The sequence below is a fragment of the Rutilus rutilus genome (genome assembly GCF_951802725.1).
Source record: "Rutilus rutilus genome assembly, chromosome: 6".
NCBI classification, from domain to species: Eukaryota; Metazoa; Chordata; class Actinopteri; order Cypriniformes; family Leuciscidae; genus Rutilus; species Rutilus rutilus.
This window is the reverse complement of record NC_140214.1, coordinates 3,505,319-3,528,646: the sequence shown is the minus strand read 5'-3', so window position 1 is coordinate 3,528,646 and position 23,328 is coordinate 3,505,319. Positions and strand designations below refer to the sequence as shown.

Here is a 23,328-nt window from a genome sequence, read left to right as displayed (position 1 = left end):
CACTGTACACAGTGCTGAGAACCGAAAATTCTCATTTTAAATTAATATTTAATTTATTATTATTATTAAGAATTGGTAATAACTTCTACTTTCAATTGGTAAGACTTAAACAATTAAAACAAATTTTTTTCTGTTCATAAATTGCCATTTTAATCGCAATTAATCGCACCCTTTCCAGTGATTAATCGTGATTATTCACATACTCATTGTGAAATTAAGCATACACTTATCTTGTTTAATGCATTTATTTTTTGTCATTTGCTATACCCAGCAAAGTAAAACATCAGATTGAAGGATGAATCTCACAAAATCGGCAAGCTTTTTTTTCAAGGTAAACTTATGCCTTTCCAAAAAAAGACACTTGGGAGACTCCAAAAGGACACCTAATAACCAAATGATATAAGAAGTCCATATAATTCATACATTTATGCATACCAAAACACACACGGAACAAAACTTTTCAGAATTCAGTGTTACAGAGCTTGTTTACATTTTATACATGTCACTTTGTGATACTAAACAGGACCACATGGAGATGCCAATAAAACCTAAACCAACCACCATATACCTACTACAGTACAGGGATCCATTCAGAATTATTAAACACAGCAACACACAAAAAACATTATCCTGAATGTGTGTGGAAACAACGTGAATGTACTGAAATGTGCATATGTGCGATCCGTGCTTCGAAAGCACACATGCATGGATTGCCTGCGCATCAATAATAACGGACTCACGCGTGCTTACTGTACGATCCTGTACGTCAATGCAACCGTCTTTACCTTGATTACAATTCGCATCCATCAAAACTTTACTAGCGAGACGCTGGCTTGCTTTGTCCAGCCGAGAAACGTTGTTTGCATATCATCTGGTCATACAGCGATGGGATGTTTTGACATTCTGTTCAGTCTGTATTTCACACAGCGAGATGCGTGTGACGGCTCACGCTCTTCAGAAACAATGACAGAATATGACAAAGCTCGTGTTTTAAAGCTAAACAGACACTGGAATGAATAATTCACTGAAAACTGGACGCGAGTCACTGTTCTCTTTGCCATATCTGATGTAATAAACCTGGTTTTCTTTACATTAGCTCTGTTTTGAACAGATTTTTTTTTAATGCTTTCGCTTAATGGATAATTTGAGTTTACTCGAAAACAAAGAAGCGAAATCTTGCGCATGCTCGTGTAGATCTGTGCGATAAACTCCCCGACTCCAAAGATCATCTAATTTGGTGGCATAAATTACGTTAACGATGCAAATTTTTGTGCTTCATTAATTTATTTGTTAAGGATTTTGAATTAATCACATGCGTTGGCGCGATAACGTTGAATAGTAACGTTGAGTAACCTTGTAGTAGCGCCCTAGTTTAAATAAAAAGCTGTATAGAAAAACATATTATCAGTGTCAGAGTTGTTAAATGCATTATTGACTTTATATTCCAGACAATGACCTCCAAATAACTCCCATACTGATGTTTGGATGATACAAGCACATCTGCATCCTACAATATATTTCATGAGACACTGTGTTAGTGTCTTACTGTCTGCATCCCATCACATATCATATACAAGTTATTTTCCAGCAAAACATCATCAGGCGGTGTTTACATGAAATATTAAAAACCTTATTCATTTCATGTGCATGCTGCTTATGTTTTCTGTTATCAACTGTTGGACGTTTCATGTTTTTGATGTATTTTCTATTTCATCAGAATAACAGAAATGGCATTTTATTATATTTTTGGAGACTGAAATTATAGTGCCATTAAAGTCACACACACAAAAAAAAAACTTAAAGTATGCATTGCAATTTCAGCCACTAAAAATAAGCCGAATATTGGCTAAAAAAACAATGTACAGAAACTTTCACAGATTCAATAAAAGATTATGACAAAAGCAACAAAAAAAAGAAGCAGATTGGATGTGAAATTATCCAGGTTTAAAAGAGTGCAACACAATAATGCAGATCAGGGTTATTATAGTTAACTTAAACAAAGATCAAAACCATTAAATATTATTTCGTTACTTGAATTAAAAATGAACGTTAACTGAAATGTACAATAAAAACGTATTTTATTGCAGCTAGTTACCATGGAAAGATTTCTTATATCCATTTAGTTTAACTTGATGTGCTAAAACAACTAAAAATAAAAATGAAATAAAAATGAATAAAAACTATATAGACATTTTCAACAAAAAAACAAAAACATATGTATGGCTGCTCGATTATGGCAGCAATCATAATCACAATTATTTTTGGTTCATATTGAAAGCACAATTTTTTAACACGATTAGTGGAGGGCGATATGATCAAAGTCTTATTTCATGACAGGAGTCATTTAAAATTTTAGGGAAATTTCAAAATTACCAATACTTTTTTTTTTTTTGGTCCTCAAAATAATTATATAAGAAAAGAAAACAGTCAGTGATACAATAAAGAACAAAGAAATTAATTACACACAAAACATACAAATAAATACAACCGAACAGAACGAAAATACAAATTTTCCAGTATGTACTAACAGTGCTATTCAGATAATAGCCTAAAACTAAAACTAGTCTTACATAGTCTAAGTTACACATTAAATATAGATTAATCCTTATTAAAGCTACTTAAGTTATTCAGTCAAGATCAGTGAGTGATTTTCCTTTGTCATTTGTTGATTGATTATTATTAAAGTCGACATGAAATCAAAATTGACCCTATTTACTTTGTTAGCGCATATTACTAGTCTTGTGGTGCAAGTTAATAAAAAAATGGTTTGCCGTGGTAATCTTTAATCAAAATCTGAAAAGTTACTTCCGGTCTGGAATGGCGTTCCTTTTCTGATGACATCAGTTTGACAGCTTGGGTTGAAAACGCTAAACCACTCCCCTCAAACCGTTAGTCTGCTATGAGCGAGAGATGGAGAGGAGGAGCGCTAAAGTAAAACCCTGCCCTCTGTTCAATATTCCGCTTCACTTGGAAATGCGTCACAACACTGGAGAAAAGTCGTTTGCAACTTCCGGTTCACGCAGACTTTAATGACAAAGACGACAGCAGATTTATTAGGCTGCTGTCACTTTAAGCTTTAAGCTGTCACTTTTAATGCACGGATCCAATATACTGTTACACACCCATTTCTTTTCTGTTTGCTTAAGACATAAGCCACTGTGTGTTTACATGAATACTCTCCAAAAAGGCATTTGGATATTTTTGTGTGTACGCGTTCAGGCGCACATCCGAAACCCATTTGCGTATCCGCGTTCGGCTCCGTCTAGCACACACAGAAAGCCACCTGGGGAAAAGTGTTTCTTTTGTGGCTTAGTGCACTTTTAATAGCACTGTTGTTTAATATCAAACACATCCCACAGCTTAGCAACAGTAGACTGCATTTTACAACACTGATTTGGATGTTAAGTTTGGGTTTTTAGGGAGAAATGAAAACGAACCGCTGTGAAGGAAAAGAAGTTGCGCTGGATGGAATCGTTTTACCTCGACTATCTTGTTTACATAATCGTTGGAAGCCGAAATCGAGAATCAATTGCAATTAAATCGCACAGCCCTAAAAAAAATATGCAAAAAAAATTACTAAAACTTTAAAATTAAAGTTGAAACCAGAAAATTTCCAAAAATATTAATAAAAACTAAAATAGTATCTCCGTGATACTAAAATAACTCATTGCAGTAAAAGACTAACCAACATCTCATGAAATATATTGTAGGGCACAAATGTGCTTGTCATTCTGCACATCATAATAATGGTTACCAAAAAAAAGTTCCAAATGTAAAATATTTTGTTTAAAGTTAATTTTTCAAGCAAGGATTTTCATTTTGGTGCATCACTAGAATCTGCACGAAAACTTTAACTCACCGTCTCCGTCCTCTGCACTCGACCCATCTGCGGATCTCTGGAACAGACAAAACATAATTAATTAATCTGATCACACACATCACAGAGAAACACACTGTACAGTGGAAAACACAATCTTAATAACCAAGGGCCAGAACCATCCCGTTGAAACGCTGAGTTTGTTGAATTTGCTTAAAATGCTTCGGGGAAATCATGCTTTAAGCCTGATTTGTATCTGTGTTACTCAGATATTAGCTGAAGTTCATCTCAATACCAGCCAAACTGGCCAGATGAGTAGGTGAATTTACTTGCCAAAGCTGAAATTTGGCAGGTACCAGATGCTAATTTCATGCCGCGCCCGAGTGTTTATTGAAAAAAATGTCTATTTTGTTATTGCAATAAAACTCAAAGCTAAATTAAATACTTCCCACTAAGTGTATTCCACCATAACATCCTCGGGTTATTATGGAAAGTGTGTTCAACTGCAAAAATGTCACGGTAGAGCTGCGCCGTTCTGGGAAAAATTGAAAACCACAATCTATTTTTCAAATAGATTTCACGGTTCTGAACAGACAAACTAAACAAAATAACATTAATCTCAAAATCTGAATAAATTACATATATAAAAAAAATGGTTTGAATGAATGAATCAGTGACTTACTCAAAGAATTAACTTGTTTCATTACAAGATGAATCAGTTTTTTTTTTTAACAAATCTCTTGAACGAATAAATTAGGGCTGGACGATACTGGGAAAATATGCGATATGCGATATTGTTGTTGAGTATTGCGATAACGATATTTCTTGCGATATAACATTTCCCTAGAGAAATGCTGTTTTTATTACGTTTTTTTTATCATTTATATATGTAAGGATCATGCTAAAATAAACAGGTAGGCCAATCTTCAGAAGAATATCTCAGCTTTTTCATAAGGAGTTAACGTTACACATGCAACACTTTGATTAATGGTTGTCTTGGCATTTCATTAGCAGCTTTGGTAGATTTGGGCTTACACTTTTTGAAGTCTTCATATAGCTTCCTGAGGTTGCGTTCCAGATGACGAGAGGAGATTAGTTTCCTCTCGACGTGGCCAAAATTTTTCGGCACGACACACCGTCACTTATGTTCACATATCGCGTTTTTTGCGCGTGCAAATTCGTTATTTCAAATGCAGGCGCGCGGCAAGCGTGCTCAAAATGGAAGCACATTTTTCCAGGCCCGCCTATGCCGTGACGAACATCTCAACTTTTCAGAATTCCGAAAGCTCACGCAGGTCATGGTTGCATAGCAATAGGGCTGCAACAAACGATTATTTTGATAATCGATTAATCTAACGATTATTAGAACGATTAATCGACTAATCGTCGATTATTTTGCCGACTAATCAGTAAGTTTGGAACGATTATTCAGCTTTTTCAATTAGTTAAAACACTGAGTTATACATATTGAAACTATAATATAAAAAAAAGAAAATCACTTCAGCTTTTGAAATGGTTGTTTTAATGAACTTTGAGCAACTAAACAGGTCATTCTCTTTAAGTTTTCAGATTTCTGTCCAACTCAAATCACACACAAATGCTCTCTAAGCATTTTTTTTATATATATTCTGTTCTCTTTCAATAGAAAAAAAAAATAAACAAAAATTAATTAGCTGCATTACAGACAAACTTAATCTGCAAACAATTATTATAAGAATAAAATAAAATAAAAATTGACATGACAGTTGAGCTGACAGAGACATTCTCATTCACCTTTTAATTTACAGTATGAAAAAGTAACTGACATGATATTCTTCATAACATCTCCTTTTGTAAGTCTTCATGAATATGGAACAAAATACAGGAAAGTGATAAGACCGTAATACCTAATAGTGTTACAATAATAAAAACAGCCCCGACTCCTAAGCTCGATCAAGCTTTAGTCTATGCAAAAATAAATCATCACATTACTGTAATTATATTATTATTGTTAATATTATTGCTATTATTATTAGTAGTATTGCATTCTCTAATAAAGAGATTTACTGCTAGTTATTTAGCTCCAGCTGGAGAACATTCACCTCTCACCGGCTCCCCTTATTTCCTCTTTAAGTGCTTTAACATGCATGTTGTGCTCCCGTGAAAAGCAAGTTCCGCCTTGCATGTATTGCACACGACAGCATTCTTGGTTTGAAGTTTTGTGAAACTTTCACACACCTTGCTAGTTCGGATTCGTTTGCACTCCGTCATAATTCGCGCTGTGTTTTCTTCTACCCCAATAGCATTTGTAACGGCTGCATTACACTCTAGCGCTACAGCGCCGTAGCGGTCAAATCGCGATATTGCAGGCCCTTACATTAGGTCACGTGAGATCAAACGACTACTCGACAACAAGATATTTTGTCGACAATTTTTTAATGTCGACTAATCGTTTCAGCCCTACATAGCAACGACAGACGCCAGCGCTTGTGGAGAGAAGGAGATAGCAGCGCGCCCGCGATTTCCATGCGTTTTTAGACGCGATATGTGAACAGCCCCTTACACAGTACCTGCATTTATGACACGTCTTCTCTATTGAAGTCAAAATATTGCCATATTTCAGACGTACAGTTCTCTTTAGCCACAGGTTCTTCGCTGTTGTCATTTTTCTCACTTGTCTCTACTCCCGCCATTAGTTTAAATTTTCCACTCTCTGCTCTGAGCCACTAGGTTCCCCTTTGGGCCCGATCTAGCCAATAGCATAATAGCACCTACTGGTTAGGGTTATGCTATACTGATTGGTCAAATTTGGATAAACAACCTATTAGTGCTGCACGATTAATCGTATCGCAATCGCGATGTCAAGCCTACGCGATTATATGACGCAAAATACTGCGATTTTATATTAAATAAACAAATTAGCGCTGTTAACGCAGCATCTGTAAATTTTTGGCATCCTTTGGCTATAGTGTTACATGATCCCGCTCTTATTATAAGACAAAAAAAGAACGCGCTGTCAGTGAATGTCCTCCTGACACACACACACACACGACCCACAGATAGACGCGCGCCAGTATAAGTTCTCTTTCACGGTAGAACGAACAACACACATGTATGCCAAAATGAACGCGCTGCCTGTGAATGTCCTGACTGTGACACACAGAAAGACTTGCGCTAATATCGTGCGTGTGCACAAAACAGCATGCCAGAATACAGTTCTCTTTCGAGCTTGAACGAACAATAACACACACAATTATGCCAAAATGTCTTTTTGTCGAGTATCTTCATAACATAAGAGTAGTCTTATGATGAACGTGAAGAGTTGTGACTCGTGAGAGAATGAGGCGCGTGTGAGATCCGCGTCTCTGTCAGCAGCGGCTGCTCTTAAAGGGACAGTACACAGTAGCCACTACTTATATCTGTCGCTAAAGTTAATCAAAGAACAAAGGGAACAGAGAAAAACACTCACTGCTCTTGACTAAAGAACTTTTTTCTTTAGGCAGATTATCACTAATCTGTGTATTCATTTATTTTCCTTGAGAACCAAGCAAGTTGACTCATGAAACCATTTGTTTATTATATCGCAATCGCAATATTGACCTCTATTATCGCAATATGACATTTTCCCCAAATCGTGCAGCCCTACAACCTATGCATCACACAAATGCTTGGCACATAAAATAAATGCTATTTATCGCAGCTCTCTGCGATACGGATATCCGCATACACTTATCGCGATAACGATAATTTTTCGATATATTGTGCAGCCCTTAGAATGAATCAATGACAAATACATTTAACAGTCACTTGTCGTAACAATGTAATATTCAATCATTAGGCCTATTTGAATCGCCAAGTTACGTTCAAAAGGCGATTTACTCTGTTTTGATCACTTCCGTAGACATCAGTGTTTATATCCGAACTATAAACTTTGGTTACACTTTATTTGGTTACACTTTATTTTAAAGTGTCAGTATTACAGTGTAATTATACATTTAAGTACTGAGTAATAATTAACTACGTGTACTTAATATAGGGATACGGTGGGATTAAGGTTTTGGTTGAGGGTTAGTTGCATGCAATTATGCATAATTTACTGTTATTACAATGGTAAGTACATGTAAGATATGCAACAAGGACACTGTAAAATAAAGTGTTACCTAAACTTTATTCCAGTACTTCTGTGATAATGAGCATTTGTAACACAGAAATTGATGATACTGTGTGGTTGAAAAGACTGTTTGTGTATACATGAAACTGCTTTCAGAGCAAGAATTAGAGCAAACCAACCTTCTGTGCTTTGTCCTTCTGAAATACAAACACTGGAGGAGCTATGGCAGGTTTCTCTGTTAAAAAACAAAACAGACAGAAAGAAAATTAGTCGGAAATCTATGATATCTCCCAGAAAAAGTTTAGTTTCAAGCCAAAATTCCATTTAAACAGGTCAGCTGTGATGTACCAATGTTACATTTCAGATCGATCCAAGTTTCCCAACATCACACAAAAATATCCAAAGTCATGCAAGATAATCATTCACATTTCACAAAATAGGTCATTTTCCTAAAATGGTTTATTTGAGGATTGGCCATGAAACAAACTGACGGACCAATGGCATCCAAAGCAAATGTTGTTCTTGATGTAACATCTGAGTTTAACTACACAAGCGCTTTTTGACAAAACACTCAAAGCCAATTTGAGATCAATGGCATTGACATCAGACTTAACCATGCCCACTATAGGTCAATTATAAGTTATAGTTAGCCATTTAATGTTAAAAGTAACAAAAAAAAAATAAACAGAGCTTTATCAATAAACCACTTGATGCTGTTTGTTACAGATTATATCATGGTTAAGGGGGTTTGAGGCATTTGTGTTGTGCGTGTATATATAGATGGAGATATAGATGGAGATATAGATGGGAGATATAGCAGCCCACGTAGCTCTCCAGATGGATGGACCTCCAGGGCCATTGAAAGTTTCCTCACGGTGACCGCTCAATTAATAATTAGATAATTAATTGCATTTTTGCATAATTAACATTTTTGGAGTGTTAAAGATTAAAAGAAAAAAATAACATCAAGAACCGTACAGAACCGAAAACCGTGACCCTGATACGAACCGAACCGTGCCACCGCTAAAGGATATATAGACAGAGCTATAGATAGAGCTGGAGCTATAGATGGAGCTATAGATGGAGCTATAGATGGATGGATATTTAGATGGATATATATAGAGCTGGATATTTAGATAGAGCTATATATATAGATGGAGATATAGATGGAGATATAGATATTTAGATGGATATATAGATGGAGCTGGATATTTAGATATAGATGGAGATATAGATGGAGATATAGATGGAGATATAGATGGAGATATAGATGGAGATGGAGATATAGATATATAGATAGCGCTATAGATGGATATATATCGGCCATCGGCCACCCTGCTCTCTAAGATATATATACTTTATATTTATTTTAATCAATATTTAATCAATTATAAATAAATTAGAAAACAAATCCTTAAGTTAAACATGCTTATACTTTAGATGGCAACTTCTTGAATCTGCAATCCTATTACAGTAATTTTTCACAAATAAAGTAATTGTTTAAAAATATATGAATATGTGAATAAAAAGGAAGTAAACACTGTAACAGGGCACTCAGTAATCTGGTAATTTCGTGCGCACTGGTAATCCTTTTTTTTTTTTTTTTAATAAAGACAAGGTAATGCTAATTTTACATACAGCACACAGTGCAAACTATATGAAAATGACACAGTGGGCAACTGGATATAGCACAGCATATTTTAAAATGAAGGATTTAAAGTTTTTCGGCCACTAACTGCAACATACGGCCTCCAGTAGCTTATTGTTCTTGCAACAACAAAAAACAGCAATATAACAAAAGGCAGCAATGTTCAACAGCAACACTTATTAACCTATTATATCACATTTAATCTATTAAGCACATTTATTAATCAAGAAAGTACTGTGGTATTTTCACAGTGATATCATCCAATCTTAAGTCATAAACATTAAAAACACGATGAAAGAAAAACAATGTATTTATGGAGCAGAAAACCAACATTTCATTATGTTAAGTTAGTTTGATCTGTCATACCGCTTTGAAGTGATGATTGCAAGAGTCACCAGATGCTAATATGATCGTTATATGTTTGAGATATGGCTGATTAAAATAAGCAATTACTCATTATTTAAAGCAACACCAAAGCACTTTTCCTCTTCGGTCCCCCTACAGGTTGGAAGCGGAATTGTCCATTACCGCTGTCGTAAACAACTTAGCCTACCGTCGCACGCACGCTATTTGTTTATTCCAGCTTTGGAAATAACAATGTCCACAGACAAGGTTGAGTATATTGCATGGTTTTATGAAAGTATGACGTATTGCGACATCAGAAACGTTTTTTTTTTTTATATATAGGCTCCACCTATCGGCCATTGTAACGCTTGCCGTAAAGCAAGTTTCTTATGTCTCATTCGAACTACAGATCCCCTTCCCGATCTGGCAAACTTGCATAGTGCGGTTATAGTGGATAGAGGGAAGCAAAGCGAATGCAGAAGTGCCGTTCACCCTGTTACGAGTTGATGAACCACTGACACAATTTTGGAAACATTATTTTTAGGTACAAAATAATCTTTGGCGTTGCTTTAAGTGAATTCCAAGGTTATGGGTTTGATTCCCAGTGATTCCATGGCTTAATACAAATGTATACCTTCACTGCAATGTAAGTGACTTTGGAAAAAAGCATCTGCAAAATGCATAAAAGTAAATATGTTAATGTTGTCCATTGCATTGAAAAAGTCTTATCAATCAATCACTTTTTTGAACCGCAACCTGTAGTATGTTCTTGCCTCTGGGTGATCTGATCATCTGGAGTTATAGTAACCAGAAACAGCGAGCCAAACAGTCTCTAACTAGTGTTGTCAAAGTGTTATCTTATATCTTATCTCATTTCAAGCCAACCAATAAAACCCCAGACACTTCTGGCTCATTCAAAGGGCTTTAAAATGATCGTCATGCTTCGTAAATAAACAGAGAGACACATGATCAGGCTGACACTGTCTGATATTTTTAGCTACAGCACGTTGACAGCAACACAACTGGAGGGTAATAAATCAAATATATTTGTAAGGAAGAGTATAAGGCCTGTCGAAGATGATATGCAAACCACAAACGTGAGCAGTATATCTAAACACACGTGGTGCATCTGTAAACAGCTGCCTTTCCCAAAACACATCACATAGTCTTCTGGGTGGCTCATTCAGCCCTGTGATAAACCCATGCACATCACTGTAATTAGGTCAAGGGGTGAGGAATCCACCGAAGGGTGATCTCACCACTCATGGCTGCTGTGCTGGAGGACATTAGAGGGCTAAATCATGTGTGCATGGGGTTGCATTTCACCCCGGGGCAGGAGAAGGGTGGGCGGGCCTGCATTAGCACAGACAGCGGACCCCGGTAACGCCACTGGCCGCATGAGCAGCACCGACAGGCGGCTTGACCGTGAACGAACCACCGCCACTTGCTCCAGACTCTGCTTTCCGACTAATAATCGATGCATTTATCAGAATAACGTCCAAAAATGATTGTGCATTCAGATTTAAACAGATTTAAACAAACCACGAGATGCGCAACTCACTACCCCACCCACCAGACATTTGCTTTCGTTTCTGAATTTGGACTGTCTCAAAGGAGGATAAAGAATTAATTATCACTTAACAAACGGGGACAGACGTACAAAGCACGATTAGAACAGAACAACACGTTGCAAGCTAAATGCATACTAATAGTGTCAGCTTAAAAATATGCCATAATTATGCACAATGCATTTTAGTTAGATAAATGGGGACATGTATGCCACATTTCTTTATACTAAATATGATTTATATATATATATATATATATATATATAAATCACGTGCACATAAAAAAGCGTCATTCATTAAACCTTTATTATTATGCAATGCATGAATACATGTTTTCATAATTTTAGAGCGTGCACGCGTATGCGTTGCACGCGTGAGCATCGGGGTGAGGCGCGTGCGTTTCCACCCGCCTAAAAATCAAAAAGAGAAACACAGCGAGAGGCCGGGGGTTCGTCTGTTAGCTACACAACACACTAACTACCATACACACACAGTTCTGTCAGTGCGCTGTTTAGCCCGCGAAGCTAACACACTCATCGGCTAACTTGAGCTAAACATCCACACACACTCCCACTCAGAGCAGCTAATGCGCACAGAACGCACCAAAAACCCACGTGGAACTCTAATCAACACTATTATGGTGTGTACGGCTCATGGTGGCGGTTTATTTGCTTTATTTTGCTCATTTTGCGGATTCACACGGTTGCCTACCTTCGTTCGCCAAGTCCGCCATTTTACTTCTCCGTGCACACCCACAATGCACCGCGGCACTAGTGCGCTTTATTTCACAGAGCGGCTGCACTTGAAATGCATTTACATTTGAATATTAGTCATTTTGTATGGAATTTTACAATATTATGTATTAGTATTGTCTATGTAGACTTTTAACAAATATTGTAAGGTAAATAATGCTCTATAATGTTAATATTATTATAATATCCAGTAAATAATCTCTGTAATAGCAGATATGGTTTTACTGTTTGTAAATCATTTTCTTATTGCCTGTAGAAAGAAAAACAAATTTTCTTGTAAAAACGATTATCTTATGTTACATGCTGCAATAATTATTATTATGACATCTAGATATTAACCACTAGGCCTATATTATTTTAATATAGGCTATGATAATTATTTCCCTTTATGTATCATTGCATCTACTAACAATATAGCCTATTAATTACTATTATAAATATATTATCTTATGTTAACATATGACAATGCCTAATTATTATTATTTTTTGTTAAAAATCACCACATTCTTTCTATTTGTAAATATTTTTCCTTTGTCTCGTTGCTGATGTCTAACAAAAAATAATGAATTATATTAAACGATTATCTAATGTTAACATATTACAAGGCCTAATTATTTATTATATTATTTGTTGCAGGCTAAATTATGTTTATTCCTGTTTTTCACCCCTTAATATTAAGTAATAATATAATAATGAATATTGCTAATCGACTGTTAAAATTAATATATATATATATATATATATATATATACAGTACCAGTCAAAAGTTTGGAAACATTACTATTTTTAATGTTTTTGAAAGAAGTCTCTTATGCTCATCAAGCCTGCAGTAAAAAAAAAAAAAAAAAAAAAAAAAAAAAAACAGTAATATTATGAAATATTATTACAATTTAAAATAATGGTTCTGTTTTTTAATATATTTTAAAATGTAATTTATTTTTGTGATGCAAAGCTGAATTTTCATCAGCAAGTACTCCAGTCTTTGGTGTCTTATGATCCTTCAGAAATCATTCTAATATGATGATTTGATACTCAGTTATTATCAATTATGGAAACAGTTGTGCTGTTTAATATATATTTTTGGAATACTTTTTTCAGGATTCATTGATGAGTAAAACGTTAACAGCATTTATTCATAAAAACAGCATTTATTCAAAATAAAAACATTTCTACCAATATAAATCGTTACCATCACCTTTTATCAATTTAACGCATCCTTGTTGAATTAAAGTACTAATTTCTTTAAAAAAAAATAGTTATTGTTCCCAAACTTTTGAACGGTAGTGTATATTGTTACAAAAGATTTCTATTCTAAATAAATACAGTTCTTTTTAACTTTTTATTCATCAAATAATCCTGAAAAAAGTATCTCAGGTTATAAAAAAATATTAAGCAGCACAACTGTTTCCAACATTGATCATAAATCAGCATATTAGAATGATTTCTGAAGGATCATAAGACACCAAAGACTGGAGTACTTGCTGATGAAAATTCAGCTTTGCATCACAAAAATAAATTAGATTTTAAAGTATATTAAAAAGAGAACCATTATTTTAAATTGTAATAATATTTCATAATATTACCGGGTTTTTTTTTTTTTTTTTTTTTTTTTTTTTTAACTGCAGGCTTGATGAGCATAAGAGACTTCTTTCAAAAACATTAAAAATAGTAATGTTTCCAAACTTTTGACTGGTACTGTATATATATATACATCCTAAATAAAATGATACATTTTTATATTATGAACATAGCCTATAATTTATATATTTCATTAAACAATTTTTTTTTTATTCCAATGTATTTCTGTATTATTTTTATTCCTATGTGTTTTGTAATCAGTGACCACTAGATGGCCAAGTTGGTCAAGGCTGTAGTTTGGATGAGATGGACTTGATGGTTGGCCTGAACTTCACCTTGTATTTAGACTTAAAGTAAGTATAATTTTTAATTATATGAAATCTATTTTTTCCATAAAATATGCAATAAGCTGCACTGTTTCAGGTTCAGTCCTGAGTCCCAGTAAGAGTAACTGGAAAGTTCTGATTAGTGTTAATCAAGACCACCTTAAACCGAGACCTAATCTAAAAGATCCACATTTACTGCCGGAGAAATGTCTTATATAATCAATACACTGTAAAAAAATAAATCATTTTTTAAGTTCAATCAACTTGGATGTTTAAGTCATTTCAACTTAAATTACATTAATCTGACTTTTTTTTTTAAAAAGTTGAAAATTGCATAACTTATTTTGCTGAGTTAAAGCAATGTAAAAACATGATCAATGACAACATACAGTATGTTTTTACATTGCTATAAACATATAATCAATAGGCTATACAATTAGAATAATAAAACACTGTAATCAATAACAACAAAATTCATCTTTGTGTTGCAGAGGTGCATCAAATTACAGCTCTGCATAAAAAAGTGTTTATTGAGCATTTGTATAAACTCAATATCACATTTGCAGTCGTGCTCATATTTGTGAAAAAAGCTCTCTTGCTTAATTATGATCATATAATGTAAAACAAAAACCAAGATTTTATACAAGTAGGCCTTCATATCTTGAATACGTATACATTTTTGGTGACGTCTTTGCCACAATTCCTCATTGATTTCTGCCCCGGCACTTCAGTAACAAAAGAAAGCAAATTAGAAATGAGTTTCTGATTGCAAGAAGTGGTTATATCCAATCACAATGATGTTAACAAATAAATCAGACAATGGCAATAGTGATAGTGATATCCTCGCAGTTGTGGTCTTGAAATCCGAGACAAGACCAAGACCTTCAAAAAATGGTCTCAAGTACTACAAGTTCTCATACTCAACAACTAATCATGTTTCTCAAATGAGACTGACCATTGCATAAAACTCTATTAAAAAGCAAGCAACTGCTCCCTTTTATTAAGCTCCAGTATTTCTATAAATGAAAGGAGAATGTTTTATATTCTTTCAAAATGCGTATAAACAGCCCTCAGGCAAAACCCATGCAACCACTTGCAACCAGACCTCCCGACAGACGAAGATAAATGTGAGTGATTATATAGTGAAAAAGTTATAATCTCTTGATTGAAAGATTTATATTCCTCTATGAAAGGGAAAACAGGTAAATTAAAGGGCATCGTGTGTATAAACGGGTGTTTTTCATTTTCATTGTATTCCAAATATTTAGTACACAAAAAAAGTATAAAGATGGATTTGTTCGTGTATTTGACCATTATAAACCCGTTCCGTGTGTGTAGCGTATTTATTACATGAGCCAGTGGCACAGTTATGAACTGTCAATGAACAATATCTCACAGGCTCATTCAGGCTTAAAGTGAAACATGAGCAGCTGATTCAAGTTTCTCACTGTCAGGCTTATTGTTGACACTTTTCGAAATGTGTTTTGAGCATAATTAACCTTTAAAATAGTCCTTTAAGAACTGTTGCCTGGCAGAACAAACATGGTTCCTCTATGACATCACTGAAAATAAAAACTCTTTTGGAACCTTTTTTTTTTTATTTATTTTTTTATGTGTATCAGATGTGATATGAAGTCCCAGAAGTGATATCCAGTCCCTTATTAAGACCACACATAAACAAAAGGATCTCAGATTATTCAAGATTAGATTTGACGTGCTGGTTCATCATGATAGATAGGACTCAAGTCTGTGATGCTCTCTGATCCACAGAGTATAACATGCGGGGTGCCCCAAGGTTCGATCCTGGGGCCCCTGTTATTTTTAGTATATATAAATGACGTATCAGCTTGCGGTACGATGCAAGTTGCTATTATATGCTGATGATTCTGCTTTACTTGTCCCAGGTTGTAATGAAAAAGACATTGAAAATACTCTTGGCATTGAGCTTGAGTCTGTCAACCAGTGGCTAGTAGACAATAAGCTCTCTATGCATCTGGGCAAGACTGAATCAATGCTGTTTGGTACAAAAAGGAAGTTGGCAAAATTAAATACTTTAAAGGTGATGTGTAATGGGTCTGAAATTGTATCCAGATCAAGTGTCACATATTTGGGTTTAACATTGGATCAATCACTTATAGGCGAGTCCATTGTAGCCAAGGTTTTAGCCAAATGTGTCTGTAAGTTGAAGTTTTTATATCGCAAGACAACGCTTTTTGATTTCTCTGTAAAGAATGATTGGTATTAACTCTGATTCAATGCCATGTAGACTCTGCATGGTTTTCTGGGTTGACTGTGAAACTCCAAAAGTGCTGCAAAACAATGTTATTCGGTACCTATTAAAAGCAGGGAGGAGTTTATAAGAGCTGGTCTACTACCTGTACATCTAAGAGTGGAACAACTTAAGCTGAACCATATACATTGTTAAATGGTCATGCCTCCAAATATTTATGCTCTAACTTAACCATGGTCCATACGCAGCATAGTCATAATACTAGGGCCAGCATCCAGCAACAACGTGGCTTATGTAATGGCTAATAAATACCTTGTCAATTGTGTAGAGTACATGTAGAGTAACACTTTCACCATTGATAGCTTGTGTGAAATGATACAGGGGATCTCCAGACTCAAAAAAAAAAAAACATCATTTATTTCCTTGTTTTATACAAATACACACTGCCCGGCCCAAAAAAAAAAAAAAAACACAATTATTATGTTTCTATCATGTTATATGTTTGGAAACAGTTCTTCTAACCCTAATTGATGGAGTGCGTAGCTTTTCATTTCTTAAAGACACATCATGATCATTTTCCAGGATGACAATGTCAAGATTCATCAGGCTCAAGTAGTGAAAGAATGGTTGGGAGGGAGCATGAAGAATTGGTGCATCAATTTTTGGTCAAGATCTTGTATTGTCAATGCAAGAGTCCAGCACTCTGTAAAGTCTCCTCCAGCACATCCCAAAGACTTTCAGTGCATTTAAGATCTGGACTCAGAGGAGCCGATTCATGTGTGAAAACGATTCTTCATGCTCCTCACAACCATTCTTTCACAGTTTGATCCTGATGAATCTTAAAGGGGTAGTATAATGCCCTTTTCACAAGATGTAAAATAAGTCTCTGATGTCCCCAGAGTCGGTATGTGACGTTTTTGCTCAAAATACCCCACAGATATTTCAGCCCGTTCTCATCCCAAGGCGTCATATACTGACGCTTTTGACATTTCGTCTACATCGAACGCACATGGCACCCTTTAGCGTCAATATGAGACGCAGATAGATATGGGCCAGAAGGCGCCTCCTAGCGGTCTAACCCTAACCCTACCCCAGAACTAAACCTACCCATAACCGAACAAAGCTCTGTGCGTGTCATATTGACGCTAAAGGGTGCCATGTGCGTTGGATGTAGACGAAATGTCAAAAGCGTCAGTGTATGACGCCCTAGGATGAGAATGCGTTGGATATTTTAGCATGTTAAAGTTGCTATATGAGCAAAAACGTACTGGTTTTGTGTCTGTCTCTTTAAATGCAAATGAGCTGCTGCTCCCGGCACAGGGGGCGGAGCTACACCAGCTTGTGTCCTTAGCAGCTTCGATTACCTCATAGAGACATGCACTGAAAATTTCAAGAACTTTTAGCCTTTTATGTTCAAACCGGAGTCAGAAAGATGGAGAGACTCAAGAAGAAGTGACAACATGTAGACAACATTTCTGAATGGTTATTTGGTGAATTTATGTAGCTTATGTGTAGTTATCTTCTAGTCATTGATTAGCATACTCTGTCTGGATAATCTATAAATCGTGTTCCGGGGGCGGGGTTTATGTAAATTCTAGGGTTGGTGATGTCACTAACCCGGGAGGAATGTGGTGTAGTCTCTACCAGCCGTTTGTTGTAGTCCTTAAAAAACAATTTCTTTAAAAGCAAATATCTCCCTTTGCTTTGAACATTGAGCGTCATAACTTTGCAGAAGCTGTTTATGCTCAAACAGCAACATTACACACTAACTAAAGTTAGAAAAGTGAAATCATAATCAACCACTCCTTTAACATTCTCATCCTGGAATATGATCATGATGTGTCTTCATACATGGTTGTGTAAAGGAGAACTCCGGTCAATTTTAACATTGAGCTCATTTTTTTGTACATTTGGAGTGCTGCACTCTAAAAACTGCTGGGTTGTGTTAACCCAATTTTGGGTCAAATATGGTCTCACCCAACGTTGGGTTAAAAAATGCAATTTAAAAATGGACAAATTGCATTTTGGACAAAATCAAAAATGGACAAAAATGCAATTTAAAAATGGACAAATTGCATTGGTTACATTAAAAATGTAAACCAACGGCTGGGTTTGTCCATTTTTAAATTGAATTTTTAACCCAACGTTGGGTGAGACCATATTTGACCCAAAATTGGGTTAACACAACCCAGCAGTTTTTAGAGTGTGTCAGTACAGAGAACAACGACAAAAATCGGTGTTGCCTACACCGTGTTATCCTCTTTTTAAAATTTGCACCCTGTTGACTTCAATGGGGCAAGTTTTAAACCTGCTTTTAGCCTCTTAACATCCTTGATGTGTCATTACAAGTGCACAGGTCATGTGAGTGATTCCTTCGGAGTGAACGCGGGTGAATCTGACTGCAGTAGATGTGAAAGATATTAATAAAAATGATGTTTAGTAGTCGATTGTCGAGTTCACGCGCGTGATCTAGGTACCTATGCGCGTGAACTCGACAATCGATTACTGTGGACTTCGACCGAAAACAGGATGTAAACACAGGTATGTGCATTTTTTATTTATTTCTTTCACATCTACTGCAGTCAGATTCACCCGCGTTCACTCCGAAGGAATCACTCACATGACCTGTGCACTTGTAATGACACATCAAGGATGTTAAGAGGCTAAAAGCAGGTTTAAAACTTGCCCCATTGAAGTCAACAGGGTGCAAATTTTGAAACGAGGATAACACGTTGTAGGCAACACCGATTTTTGTCGTTGTTCTCTGTACTGACAGCACTCCAAATGTACAAAAAAATGAGCTCAATGTTAAAATTGACCGGAGTTCTCCTTTAAGTAATGAAAAGCTACACACTCCATCAATTAGCGTTATAAGAACTGTTGCCAAACATATAACATAGAAACATAATAATAATGTTCCAATCATAGACTCTTAAGCATTTGCCTGTTTAAACAGCATTTTTATTTTTTTTGGCCAGGCAGTGAATATGGTATGTAAGAATACCACGGTACATTCCTGTCTTTTGCAACCTCATTTCAGGCCAGATATTTAAACGAAGGCTTCATTGTATTATCTAACAGATGATTGATTATTTTCCCATGTGAGATACTTGTTCCTGCCTTTCAGGCTTCGTATGGTGGATCTGAGTTGCTTATGTAACAAAATACCATAAGTGAGACATCGAAAGACATTAATGTCACAAGTACACTATATGCACACATCTGTGGTTTTCAGCCAGATATTTGACACATATATATATATATATCAGCTCAGGTGCACGTTTAGAAGTTCAGAGAGATTCATATAAGACTCATTTTGAGGGTAAAGTGACTTCTTTTGACTCATTTGACAATTAGAAATGATTTCATTATTCCAAATTTTGGACTGCCAGTGTAAACTTTTCTCCTAATTCTGTCGATATAAAAACACGAGTCAATAGTTGTCATTCAGTAAGAGTATAGAGAGATAAAATGAATTCTGAGAGCAGCTCGGATGATTTGATCTTTCCTTCAGGCAATGTGAATCTCTTTTCGTTCATCTCTCAGTCTCCAGGAGACGCGGTATAATTGTAAGTGTTTATGAGAGACTGAAGATCATGGCTGAATTTGTGCAGTGATGATTGAGGCGCTTTGAGGTCTTCATCTGCCCGGGGCCAATCTGATCCGCTCATGATTGATGACATCTATATTCTCTCCTAAAAACTCTCCGAAAATGACCTCAGCGCAGTGAAGTTGGTACAGCATGGGAACGATTGTTATGGTTTGCAGAGGACAATGTGTATTATTTGTTTTTTCAGGTACAAAAGAAACAAGTACGGACGGTTGGCGGCAGACCATCAATTTCTGGAGGTCTTTATTTGTAAAAAATATCTCTTTGCTATCAGTGCCATTAATCTATCAAGATGGTGCTCTGACGATCTCTTACGGGAAAAGAAAGATCCAGATGCCAACACTTTTTCTCTTTCACTCTCTCTTCACTGTTGTTATGCCAGCTAAACGTCAGAGTTCAGACAAATGGGAATTTTTTTGATAATGAGCCTGTTTTCTTATGAACTTTAAGAAACAAATCCTTTAGCAAACAATAGTTGATCACTATTTTTTTGGGGTGGGTATCACTGTAAAATCCAACAGTGATTCTAACTAACACTCTTTAGTTAACTTTACTTAATGTCTTAACTGAATTGTAAAAATCTAGTAATCTGCACTATTCACATACTATGCTTTGTTTACTAAGAAAACCCAAGTTCAGATTAATTGATTGGTTTGAGTGTGGTTTTTGAGGCGGGGAGAATCTTAATGGACTTTTCACTCATTTCCTCCACTTCTGCAGTTATTTTTCTCTGTTTGTATTCCCAAAGTCATCTTAAATGTTGACATTTTAATACAACTGAAAAATTTGAGAGAACATCACATAAGTTGACTTCATAAATTGATTTTCCTAAAATGTTTTTAGTCACCATTATGGCGATTAGTTATCCCTTTGGTTGGGCACTTGGCACTTGTAATTCTCTTCCCATTGATACAACGATTGCAACAAGAAATCAGTTATTCGGTTTCAAAGGAAGAGAAGTATATATATAAATGATGAATGAATGAATGAACTGTAAAAAGTGAACAGTTGGATCAACTTAAAAAAAATACTTAAATTATCACGTTTTATCGTGAAAAACGATATATATATATATATATATATATATAATATATATATACAAATAGTATGAAAAAACGAAATATATATATATATATATATAATATATATATACAAATAGTATGCACTGTAAAAAGTGAACAGTTGGATCAACTTAAAAAAATTACTTCAATTGGTAACACCTAAAGAAATTAAGTTTTCTCAACTTAAATTATAACGTTTTTCACGATAAAACGTGATAATTTAAGTTGAGTAAACTTAATTTCTTTAGGTGTTACCAACTGAAGTAATTTTTTTAAGTTGGTCCAACTGTTCACTTTTTACAGTGTGTGTAAAAGCTTAGAAAGTATAGCAGCATACATTTTAGAAACAGGCACAGTCCCATTTGCCTATCATTCTCACCATGTTGTTGGTCTTGTCATTAAAGGCAAAATAGCATGACTAACCCTTAAAAAAAAAGAGAGAAACAAAAAGAGAGCATCACATATCGTGAGAAACAAACAAACTCTGTCGAAAGTAAAAGGATTCAGCTCTTGCTATGGATCAACTCTGAAGAGAGTGAGATATCATAAACAGTGACCGACGCTATCACATGGTCCCACATTCCCACATCGGAGCTCTGGCGTCTCAGGACGACTGAAGTGGAAACAAGGGCCCAAAGGTGCAACACATTAGAACACATGATTTAATGTTCTGGTGACAGAAGAGTTTGAAATATGATGCAAAACGCTGTCAGAACATGATACAACATGAGATAGAGACCAGCTTGGGAAGTAAACGCTCCAGTTCGTCCTTTTGACTTTTTTTTTTTAATCCTATGGAGTCGCTTATGTTTCATCGCACTGATGTTATTTTTGGCACAATACAGGCCAAATGTCAAATGCCTTAATCATATATACGCACCTCTGTACAATCTGAAAGTAACAGCACAACAATTGTATTGCTCACAGTGTATATTTATAGTTTGTGGGCTATAATCAGCACTGTGTATATTAATTATTAAAATCTGGGGCCCGTTCTTCGTACGTTGCTTAAAATATCCGAGATCAAATGAGACATCCAAGATGATATCATCGTGCTAATCATGATCCGGCTAATTGGGTTCTTCGAACACACCTGTTGTTTATGATTAGTATCGCTGGATTGAGTTATCTGAGATAACTGCGCGTTCATGCGCTGGTTTAAAAGGGGATATGTAGGCTATCGATCGATAGTAGAAACATTGACCAGCAACGCTGCTATTGGCTGCTCAGCGTGGCCAAAGAGCGCGCACAGTTTTTCTCCTCAGCAGAGCAATAACTAATAGTCGAAGTTTATTAGGAATTTTAATGTTTAATCAAAACGCCAGGGAACACCTCAAAGTCTGCAAAAGCCAGGAGAAAGGGCTGGCAAAAAGTAGCTGACAATTTAAATCCGTTAGATGTGGCCATGTTAGATGTTTTTATCACTTATTAGCCTATATTTTTGTATTTTAATAATTGCATAATTACTTTGTTGTCATTGTCATTGTAATGTCAGAGTCACCACACTAGAACATGGGAACAAATAAAAGTGAAGTACAAAAATATTCTACATAATGGTAATGTTTAGTTATATTATAGTCTCTTTTATAAAAGGCACTGTTAAACAAATGGTTGTCTGATTATAAAAGCAACCAAGAAAAAGGCTGAGAAAAAAACAAAAGAAAAGATCTTAGTAGCCTACACTGTTTGTTGCTGCATTAAATTAAGGCCATATAGTCATTTCATCTGTTAAATCTTGAGTAATGATGAATTGCTTTGACTTGTGAAAGTGAAAACTGATAAACTTTTTATTTTGCCATGAGTTATTGATCACATTTTTCCCCAGTGTAGTTCATTGTAATGACATTGTGTGTTCCTCTTTTGTGCACTTTTACATAATACACCAACACTTGTATCTGTTCCCAAGAACGTGGTGGCTGAAATATGTGCAGAAAGTGGACATTTTCTAAAGAAAGTATAAGACTTTGTAATGTCCATTTGTTTCCATTGCACTGGACAGTGAATAAACCCTCTCAGATAACTGTCATATGGAGGAACTAGCCTACCTGCAAGTGCATAAATAACTTTACTTAATTTATACTTGTATGCTTTATGGCTGCAATATAAGGTGGGCAGTGTATAGCCAACTTTTCCTTTTTATTTGTTGCATGAGGCATGTGTCTAATATCACTTGTTGCAGGCACTTGACCACTGGCTTTTCTTTACAAAGAACAATTGAAATAAAACTCAAGGAACTAAGCATATTTGTCTTTTATTAAACATTTCATGAAAAGTGTTTTTTTTTTTTTGGCAATGTTGTGTAA

At 35.4% G+C, this 23,328-nt stretch overlaps 1 protein-coding gene across 3 annotated transcripts in view; it reads right to left on the bottom strand.

Annotated features, from left to right (window-relative positions):
* Nucleotides 1-12,249, bottom strand: part of ranbp3b (RAN binding protein 3b) — a 36,001-nt gene extending 23,752 nt beyond the window's left edge. For 2 of the 3 annotated variants that reach the window (XM_084410953.1, XM_084410954.1), the window contains exons 1-3: nt 12,180-12,239; nt 8,087-8,142; nt 3,860-3,896 (exon numbers count right to left, since the gene is read on the bottom strand). In XM_084410953.1, coding sequence (XP_084267079.1) covers nt 3,860-3,896; nt 8,087-8,142; nt 12,180-12,201 — 115 coding nt within the window. In that variant the 5' untranslated portion in view covers nt 12,202-12,239. Of the gene's footprint in view, nt 1-3,859; nt 3,897-8,086; nt 8,143-12,179 lie in introns of all 3 variants that reach the window. The other variant, XM_084410952.1, reaches the window with a different exon arrangement.
* Nucleotides 12,250-23,328: the final 11,079 nt, after the last annotated feature.